General features: G+C 28.8%; 1 protein-coding gene across 1 annotated transcript; it reads left to right on the top strand.

Annotated features, from left to right (window-relative positions):
* Positions 1–6,387: 6,387 nt before the first annotated feature.
* On the top strand, positions 6,388–7,697 carry LOC125196018 (caffeoyl-CoA O-methyltransferase). The gene is made up of 5 exons (XM_048094366.1): positions 6,388–6,517; positions 6,612–6,691; positions 6,765–6,909; positions 6,993–7,124; positions 7,213–7,697. The coding sequence occupies exons 1-5, from the start codon at positions 6,419–6,421 to the stop codon at positions 7,504–7,506; spliced, it is 750 nt and encodes a 249-aa protein (XP_047950323.1). The 5' UTR covers positions 6,388–6,418; the 3' UTR covers positions 7,507–7,697.
* Positions 7,698–11,630: the final 3,933 nt, after the last annotated feature.

The raw sequence follows: 11,630 nt of genomic DNA, 5'->3' as shown, positions 1-11,630 counted from the left end.
GGACGAAACCTTTTTTTGTTTCAATTTGTTGGATAAACATTTGATTCAAATTAAATTATGCCAATTTTGATTACTTTCGATTTGCTGTTTTTTTGTATTAACTTGTAGAATATGTGATTGTGTTTTTAGTTCTCACAGCTCAATTGATGAATTTCTCATATGCTATTTTGCCATTTAATCCCCTCAACATTGATCTCTGTTGCTTAATTTGTCATTTAATCCCCTCAACATAGATCTCTGTTGCTTAATTGATGAATTTCAATGTTTAGGACTTTGTGATTGTTTTAGGATAATGAGAACTGAAAATGAGCAGTAGTTTGCTGGGAAAATAGGTTTGAACATAGATGATGGTTGATTATATAAGTATTTGATATGAAAATGTTTGTTGTTGACATGAATTATATAAGTCGTTGACATGAAAATGTTTGGTGTTGACATAAATTATAGATGTCGCTGACATGAAAATGTTTGATGTTGACATAAATTATACGTAAAACGTTGTTGACATTAATTATATAAGCAATTGACATGAAAATATTTGTTGTTGACATTAAATATAAGTAAAACTTTGCTATTGACATTAATTATATAGCTCGTTGACATATACAATTCATGTCAACTACACACATATAATGTCAACTATGTGTACAATCCATGTCAACTACATATATAATTTATGTCAACTACACACATATAATGTCAACTACGTATGCAATTCATGTCAACTACACACTTATAATGTCAACTATGTATATAATCCATGCCAACTACATATATAATTTATGTCAACTACACACTTATAATGTCAACTATAAGTTGTTTACATTTGATGCAGGCTATTGACATTTGATGTGCAGTCTATTGATGATAATACCCCCTTGTTGACATTCAATAATCTCACTATTGATATGTGAATTATAAGTGTTATTATTTAGTTGTTGACATTTTAATACGAGTTGTTGACATTCGATATTCTGGCTATTGATATGTGAATTATAAGTGTTATTTGTTCGTTGTTGACATTTTAATACTAGTTGTTGACATTCGATATTCTCGATATTGATATGTGAATTATAAGTGTTATTTTTTAGTTGTTGACATTTTAATACGAGTTGTTGACATTCGATATTCTCGGTATTGATGATATGTAAATTATAAGTGTTATTTTATTGAATGTTGAATATTTGAAGATTTGAATGTAGAAGATTTGAATATTTGAAGATTTGAAGATTTGAATGTTGAAGATTTGAAGATTTGAATGTTGAAGATTTGAAGGTTGAAGATTTGAAGATTCGAAGATTTGAAGATTTGAAGAATGTTGAAGATTTGAAGATTTGAATGTTGAAGATTTGAAGATTTGAATGTTGTAGAGATTTGAAGAATGTTGAAGATTTGAAAATTTGAAGATATGAATGTTGAAGATTTGAAGATTTGAATGTTGAAGACTTGAAGATTTGAAGATATGAATGTTGAAGATTTGAAGATCTGAATGTTGAAAATTTGAAGACTTTGCGGCTAGAGTTTTAGAGAGAATTTTAGAAAATGATTTCAAACACAATTTAATGAAAAGACAATTATACCCCCTTGTTGACATAATGTGGTATTTGTTGACATTTTATTAATCTTGTGGATTAGTGGCCCATATTGCATCTCATTTATCAATTTAGCTAAATAATCTCAACCTAACAAGACCATATATATATATATATATATATATATATATATATATATATATATATATATATATATATATTATATATAATTATAGGATTGTGTTAAAATGACAACATCTCTTAAAGTAACACCATACCACCATTCCTAGCCAATCATTTGTACATGTGGACGAATAATAAGCTGCCATGTGGCAATCATAAAAATTGCTCAAGGATAAATTTTCACGGACTGCAATATCCAATACACTAGACTGCAATTTTTCCCGACTGCAATATCCAATACGCTTTGCAGTCTAGCGTTTATACTATTGCAGTCTAGCATATATAATATTGCAGTCTAGCGTGGTGTCACAGTGTCATTTTAAAAGTGTTGTCATTTTAACGCACCCCTATAATTATATATATATATATATATATATATATATATATATATATTGTGAGCATGTGAGAATGTAAGAACTATAGGCGGATCCAACATTATGCTAGGAGGGGCATTTGGCCTTCTCATATTTCCCTACGTATATATGCATGTATAACTTGCTAGTATAAAAATTTAAATTTTTCACTAGCTCCTCCTCAATTCTTAAAATTTGTCTATGCATATATTTACCTCTTCTCATATGAATTCCTGACTTCGCCCTTGGTAAGAACCATATATTTATTTGTTCATTTCCAATGGTAGATTTAGGGGTGCGAGAGGATGCAACCAAAAGCCTATTATGATCCATCAGAATCAAGCCAAAAAAATACCCTAGTGATCTAGTAATCCCCTTAGTGTAATCATATAGAAGTAGTACAAGATATGGATACAATCATACAAAGTCTGTATCAAAACGAACTAAGTGGATGCAAAGGTGTGCACCAAAAGGAACCCTTCAAATTGTATGAGATCTATACTTTTAATATATTACTTATATTATTTTTTTATTTATTCATGAGTTGAATATATTTTTTATAGTACTACTATATGTTATGTCTAATTTATCCTAAAATTCTTGATTTTTGTGATTCATATTGCATATTATTCTATGGGTACCTAAATGAATATTTAAAATATTTTATAAGTATAATCTGAACATTTACTTATATTGCTTTTTTTATTTTATTAGTTAATCAAAATCAATTCATTTTTATATTTATATATTTTAGTTATTCTAAAATCGTTTTTCACCTAATTATTTTCTGTAGCAAACATATTTGTATGATACGGAATATATTTATGCGTTTTGATAACTCAATAATTATCATTCTTATTAATCAAAAGGGTATATACTTGATCTGACACAATCATCTCTTATTTATGTTTATGCACATTTGTCATTGTCAACTTAAATACGATTTTCATTAAAACCGCTCATATTAGATACTCCTGTGACATAAAAAACCATAGACACTGTAAATAATGCATTTTGCCTATTAGTATATCTTAACAATGGTTTGGTACCATGTAAAATGGTGATAGTTTAACAAATGTATTAGCTCATTCACACATGAATTATTCGAATATTGGTAGGATGCTGTATAGAATCTCCCATTAAAAAAAAGACAAAGCAAACTTTAATCTCAAATAAAATAAAAATAAAAATAAAATATGATAACGACTAATTCATCCATGGGGTTGTTGGTAATGGATAGTGATGATTGATGCCCACTCTCGATTTTATTCTAATTTTACCCACCTTTGTTCTTGTTGAAGTTCCCACGATTAGTCGGTAATGTGGTGGAACTGTTTTGGGCCAACCAATAACAATTGATTTCAATTTACTCTATATTTTGATTAAATTGCCAGCAAGTCAATTGTAAATTTATTTAAATTGGCGAAATTTTACAGCTCAACTATTTGTTTCTCTCCTCTGTTAACATTTTGAAAACTTGAAAATAAATAACATGCTTAAATTGAGTTGTTTTGATTCACTAATTGAAAAAGAAAAAATCTATTGATCCTACCTCTTCTCTTGTTTGTCCGTTTTTGGCGATTTTTATGCCGTTGAAAAATTATTCATACTTAAGAGTTAAGTGGGACAGATTTAGACATTTAAATTTAATTATAATTTGATGTTTTATGTTCTCTCCACTAGAAGACCGACAATATGACAGTTTCATGAAATAGAGTATATCTTTATGATTATTTATCAAAAATATCTAAAACGAGAGAACATATAACATATTAAGTGGACCTCCGTACCAAAGTGATATTAAGAGGGGATGTGCCAAATTAATTAATCTTTGACAAATAAAAATATAAATGATTCACATTAACTAGACATACCAACTAATTTATTTTTAGAAAATATTCATAAATCACTTTTATGAAATATTGCATAATTTTAAAATATGAAAATTGCCAATAATTTTTTTCCTCTTATATATAAATATAATTACAGGGGGCACTAGGATGCATCCTTAATTAAAATGCTAACATACATCCAATTATGTGTCGCCATGTGGCACGAAAAATGCAATATTGTAAACACAAAATGTAATACACATTTGTGAAGTTGTACATGCATTTCTGCATATTGCATTTTAGTTTTAGGCAAATTACATTTTATATTGTTAAAATTTGCATTTTAACATAAATTGTCTACGATGCAAAATAAAATTGCAATCCGTCTATGTATAAAATGCAATTTAAAAAGTTAATATCTAAAATGCAAAACTCAATAATAAAAAATGCAATCTGCCTATAACTAAAATGCAATCTGCCAAAATTCATCTATCACTTCTACAAATATATATTGCATTTTTGTGTTTACAATATTGCATTTTTCGTGTCACGTGGCAGCACGTGATTGGATGTACGTTAGCACTTTAAAATTAGTTAGCATATTAGTATATCCCTATAATTACATACTTAAAGAGAAATAATATGCTACATATCTTATGTGAGCACCACTTATTTAAAACTTGATTTGCTTGTTTTCTCTATAATTTTAAATATATTAATAAAATAGCAAACCAAACTATAATTTTTATGAATTTTGTGAAATCAAACTTTTCAATATCATTTTTTAACGTATTAGACTCAAACTAAATATAAAATCAAAACGAACAATGTTAAATGTACATTAAACGAGAGTGGTGCTTACATAAAAAGCTCACATAAGGTATGCAGCATATCATTTTTCAACGAAAATATAGTTATAATTTAATTTTATTATCTTACTAAATTATTAAGTAAGCATATAACCACTTAAATGCACTAAAAAATAGAAAAACTAAATTATAATCATGGTTTTTTATTTAAGTACATTTTCAGTTGTATAGTAGTATATATTTTTATATAAGAAAAAACAAATTACAATAATAAAATTTTAAAAATATATGCACTTTCATTTATAAAAATTTCTCAACTCATTAATATATATATAATTTATTTACAACTTATATCATTATAGCCTACTATTACAATTTAATAAACATTTAATAATAATATAAGTCTCCCTATTTTAATTATCTTTCTCTTTATTTCATTTATATTACCACGAATTAATTCTTACTCCCTCCGTCTACCATTTAGAGTTCTATTTATGGGCGGCACGAGTTTTAAGAAATGTTAAGAAAAGTGGATGAAAAAAGTTAGTGGAATAAGAGTACCACTTGTAGGGAAGTGATCAATTGCTAACTCATCATTTAATTGCTAACTACAACTAATTTAAGGTCATAGGATTTTAGAAAATGTGTGGTCTACAATTTGCCATGTGTAATTTTCGTTTTTATTAATTAAATCGAAAAAGATAAAAAAAAACTCCAAATTAGGGTTTTGGATGAAAATGTCAATATAGTGTTCCGAAAATATCAACTCAATACTTTGAGAATGTCAACACAATGCTTTAAGAATGTTAACACATTGTTTGTATTAACATTCTACATGTATTATATTGACATATTTTATATAGTATGTTGACATTTCAGCCTGTACAAAAAGATTAAAAATTTTCAAAATATTTTCAAATTTTGACGTCGGAACATATGCATGTATGATATTGTTGGAATCCTTATGAAATTATCTTTAATTTGATATATGTTACATGAATTTAAAGTTTTGGGATTTCTTTTAAAAGTGAGTTATACTAAACATGTAGTTAATTGACATTAACACCCATATTGATATTTTTTGGAATTAATCATATGGCCTTATTGACGTGTTTGGATTGATCGTATTGACATTTAGAGATTAATGATCTAAGCCCTTAATTTGAATATCTAATGGTTATTATTTAGTTATAGTTAGCAATTAAGTTATGAGTTAGCAATATAACACTCCCCTCCACTTGTATATGTTAGTTTTAAATGAAATATTAGTGGAATGAGTTAGTGGAAAATGAAACCCCATCATCATTTAGAATAAAGGTGAACCGAGATTCTTATTCGCAGACAGACTAAAATAAATGAAGAAATGGGTCTCCTATTCACGGACGAGGAGTATATCATTTCAAAAGATATAGATAAACAAATCATAAGGTGGATACTTTCCAAAGCACCCACCGCACCAAATTAGCACCTTCCATACTCACACACCAAATCCTGACCGCTCATCTTGACACGTGAACCAGAGTAGCAAAACATGTCTAATTTTGGTGACCCCACTCAACAACTTCAGTTGGGTCCCACTCAGGGATTCACCAACCACAGCCCGGCCCGGCCCAAAGCACCCACCTACCACTTATTATAAATAAACCTCCATTTCCCCGCCTTCAAAACCAGGCCCCTTTCCCAAAACAATAAGAAAAAGAGAGAGAAAGATGGCGCAAACTGCTTCTGCTGCAACAGAAAACCATGCCGGCGGCCAGCATCAGGAGGTTGGCCACAAGAGCCTTTTGCAAAGTGATGCCCTCTACCAGGTATGCATATCAATATCATCCATTTCCAGTTTTATTTTACTAGTAATAAAAATTGATTGATTGATTGATTGATTGATAAGGGTTAATTTTGCAGTACATTCTTGAAACCAGTGTGTATCCAAGAGAGCCAGAGCCCATGAAAGAGCTCAGAGAAATAACTGCCAAACATCCATGGTTAGTTATGGACAATATTAGCACTCTACTCCATTTATTTAATTTTTACTAAAATTGTAGTGAATTGAAATAGGAATTTAATGACGACATCTGCGGATGAGGGCCAATTCTTAAACATGCTTTTGAAGCTTATCAATGCCAAAAACACCATGGAGATTGGAGTTTACACCGGCTACTCTCTCTTGGCTACCGCCCTCGCCCTCCCCGACGACGGCAAGGTAACCAACTAATAGATCGTGGGTTCGAGTCTCTACTAGTATTTTATTATTTTTTATTCATAGCAAGCGAATTTTGTGTTCAGATATTGGCAATGGACATCAACAAGGAGAATTACGAATTGGGTCTGCCAGTAATTGAGAAAGCTGGAGTTGCCCACAAAATTGACTTCAAAGAAGGCCCTGCTTTGCCTGTTCTTGATCAAATGATTGAAGATGTAAGATTTTTTTAATCGTATAAACCATCTTTTCTTTTATGGAAGAAAATAAAATTGACGGCCGAATTTGGAAAATTGCAATGGGCAGGGGAAGTACCATGGGTCATTTGACTTCATATTTGTGGATGCTGACAAAGATAATTACCTAAACTACCACAAGAGGCTGATTGACTTAGTTAAGGTTGGTGGTGTGATCGGGTACGACAACACGCTGTGGAACGGGTCTGTGGTGGCCCCACCGGATGCGCCATTGAGGAAGTATATTAGGTACTACAGGGACTTCGTGCTGGAGCTCAACAAGGCTCTCGCTGCTGATCCAAGGATCGAGATTTGCCAGCTGCCAGTTGGCGATGGGATTACCCTGTGCCGCCGCCTCACCTGATCTCATCACAAAATTTGTTCATGTTGCGGCATTCAATCTACTATCTTTTTTTTATCTTTTTCGATTTTCTTTTTTGTGAGTACCATTTTACAAAGTGAAAATGTTAGATTTGTGGCTCACGCTGGTGAGATGTGAACAAATCTAAATTTATTATATGCCCCCGAAATATGAGATATTGATTTTATTTTTAATGGAATGGTGCTTATATTAAGAAATATGGATATCAATTACTTCCTCCGTCCCATTAAAAATGCAACATTTTTCTTTTTGGGTTGTCTCAATAAAAATAAAACATTTTCGAAGCAACATTATCTCTATTCTTTCTTCTCTCTTACTTTACTCTCTATTTATTAACTCACAAAACAATACTACATAAAATCTCGTACCGCAAAACCAAATGTTGTATTTATTGGGACGGAGGGAGTACAATCGAAACAAATGGAAAAAATAAAACGTAACGGAAATTACAACAAAAATGATACTCCATTAAATGAAATCAACTATAAATTGTATCGATGAATAAAACTCTTTCACACATGATAAATATAAATTAAGCCATGATGGTAGTTGTGACTAACCGAAAGCCTAAGTTACATTCTAATGTGAAAGGCTCTTCTCTCATGTTTGTCAAACCAATTTAATTTCAAATTTGGAAAGAACCTCAAGTTGTCATTTTAATTTTTTTTTAATATCAATTCAGCTTTTTTGGGCAATACACATTATTGTAGCTTTCCAAAATTTTTATTCGGGGTATACACCTTATTGAAGATAAAATTGTACTCCCTCCGTCCGCGAATAGGAGTCCCAGTTGAGTTGGGTGCGGGTTTTAAGAAAAATTTGAGTGTAATAATTTAAGTGTGTGATAGTGGAATGTGAGACCCATTTATATTATTATTTGCAATCAAAGTGGATTAAAATTAATTGCAGCTTCTAAATTAAGGGAAAAGTGGGGTCATTTTTTATACTCCCAAGATAAAATGTCTAACCGGGACTTCTAATGGCGGACGGATGAAAATGGCCAACCGGGACTCCTATTCGCGGACGGAAGGAGTAATGATTATAGAGAAAAACTTTGGTAAGAATGTTCTTTACCGTTTATGCGCCATTAACACGGTATAATGGCCTTAATTATGACATTTTTTAAATTAATTACAGTATTCATGGCTTAGTTTCCATGTCTGTCTACCATTACAAATTCGAAATACTTTCAAAATTCAAACTATTTTTCAGGTTCTCTCTTGAAATACAATACAGCGCAAATTTTAATTTATTTTAAGAATTAAGAATTCCAACCTTTAGCCATTATAGTTTTGGTCTTTAAAAGAAGTTTATCTTTTTCCGTGTATTTTGCATGTCAGTCCAAATATTAACTGGGTATTGATTGGTCCAGACTCCAAAGCGATAGTCCTGGATAGAATTCGGAAAAGAGTACGGTGCTAAATGGCCACATTAGGCCTGCTATAATATTAAAAAATTATTAAAATTCTATGTACTTAATGCTAAATTGATGAAATTTATGCATATAGAGTAGCAATTTTTTAAAGACTAATGTACTCTCATAGAATTCAATTAAATGGTACTTGGATATGAAATCATAACATGCTCGGATAGTTTATGATTCTTTTATATTTTTCTTAATCAATTTGTTGGCATGTGATATATTAAAACAATCTAAAATTAGAAAAGTGGATTCATTCAATTATTTTCATATTAAATAATAATTTATTTGATTTTAAATTTTGAAAAACTACATTCGAATCTCAATAAAAAATAATTGATATTCTTAACTCAGCTGTTTAATAAGTATTTTAAAAGTATATATTTATATTATTTCTTTTCTTTTTCTTTATATAAAATATATTAGAGTTCCTATCTCAATTAAAATAAAATATACTATATTTAATAATAGCTAAGGAAAGCAACACAAAAATTAAAAGAGATAAACGTTTATTTTATCATACAATTCAAATCTGAATAAGAAAAATATTTATATTTTTATATATTTTTTCATATACTATTAAATAAATGTTTCATAAAATTCAATGAAAAAAAGTTAATGTAGGAAAGAATGGCACAAAAGACGAAGAAAAAACTAAAATTAAACTATAGAATGATTGAATGAAAATTTATTTAAAAAACATATAATGCTATTTAAGTAATCAAAATTTTCACAATTAAATATAATTATTTGGTTACTCCCCCCGTCCCGCTTTAGCAGTCCCATTGATTTTCTGCCCTCTTTTTGTAAAAATGATAAAAAATAGTTAAAGTGGAGAAATGGTAAAGTAAGAGAGACAATAATGTAGATAAGACTCTTCTCTATATATTGTTTTTCTTAATTTACCATTTCTCCTCTTTAACTATTTTTTATCATTTTTACAAAAAGAAAGCAGAAAAGTCAATAGATTTGCTAAAGCGGAACGGATGGAGTATTATTTTGTTAATTAATAGTACTGTGTTGATTCGTAAACTATATTAATGATTTTTATAAAACTAATAGTCTTAAATTTACATGACAAGAATGTTTCTTAAATCCGTTCAAAAAATTTAAATCCATTGCTTTAATGCATGATTAAGTTTGTCTCCAATTAATAAATATGCATTTGATAACAATAATTAGTTTGGTTTAATTTTCCTTAATTAGACATATATCTATTCAATACTATAATGTTAGGATAAATTAGGCACAATGTAAATTATACTTAGAAAAAAATTACATAAGGTCATTATGGCATAGACATTATATTTCTAAATCACTACTTTAAAAAAATCAATTTCACTTATACTACAAATTAATTTATTGTTTAATTATAGTGAAATAATTTAATTTTAACGAAAACACATACTAGTAGTATATAATATTAATAATTTGTCAACATGATTCATGAGTATGCTATACCATAACGTCTTATGGTGCATAAAATCAATAATTAAATCTAAAATATATTAAAATCCTCACTCTCACAAGACTTTCAATAATTTATATAAAAATTAAATAATATAATAAAATTTATTTTATTAATATATATATTCATTTATTAAACAAAAGATACACAACTTGAAAAATAAAATTTATAAATGCGTCTCTAACTATTTACACCAAACTCAAACCCGTTTTTGCGTATATTCACATCAAAAAGTGATTTTATTTCAACCATCTACACAATTTTTGAGTATATGTGTCACAATTTTTCGTAGTGGCTCCATATTTAATGTTATTATGTAAAAAAACACAAAAATGAGTTTGAATTTGGAAGAAATTTTTTTACATAAAAATGAGCTTTGGTGTATAGTTGTAGATTCTAAGTTCAAAAACCATAATATCACATAAGTTATAAATTTGTAAGTTCAAAAATCATAAGCACTACTCCCTCCGTCGCACAAAAGATATCACACTTGTGGGACGTCACGAGATTTTAGGAGGTTTTGTTTTGTGTGTTAAACGGAAAGAGAAAATATAATTTTTATATTCATGTGAGAGGAAACTTTTTCCAAAAAGGGGAAATGTGACATCTTTTGTGGGACAAACTAAAAAGGAAAGTGTGACATCTTTTGTGGAACGGAGGGGGTATATAAATTGATATATGAACAAATTTTAGAAATAATATGATTAATAATTTCATAAGTGTGAGACATTATATTAATAAATATTATTAAGTGTGACACAATAAACTTCTACTACAAAATTGCAAGGAAGTCCTTATTGTTATAATACAAATTCTCTTTTTTTAATTTTATTATTCTTTGTTGACTTATGTTATAGTCAGTTTGAAGTTACATCAACTGAATTAATCCCAAATGATAATTACGAAAAATAAATTTATAATTTTAATCAATTTTAATTACACTAGTACTATTTAATTCTAATAACATAATCTATCGTAATTAAAGACATGCATTAGTAATGAAAATTTTTACGCAGCAACAATTATTTAATCTTTCCATAATTTGATAAATGCTTTTAATTAATAACTAAAATTATAATTTTAACTAATTTTTTATTTAAAATACATTTAATCATAATATTAAAGTAACTTATACAAAATATTCACTCCTAAAAAATCGCTATTAGTGGCGGAAAAATCCGCCCCTAATTCTCATATTTCCGCCAGTAAATGAGTTAG

This window comes from Salvia hispanica, chromosome 4, assembly GCF_029641045.1.
Source record: "Salvia hispanica isolate PSC_SH4W2 chromosome 4, Shi_PSC_v1, whole genome shotgun sequence".
NCBI lineage: Eukaryota > Viridiplantae > Streptophyta > Magnoliopsida > Lamiales > Lamiaceae > Salvia > Salvia hispanica.
Note: the sequence above shows the minus strand (reverse complement) of the source record. Positions and strands in the feature narration are given on the sequence as shown.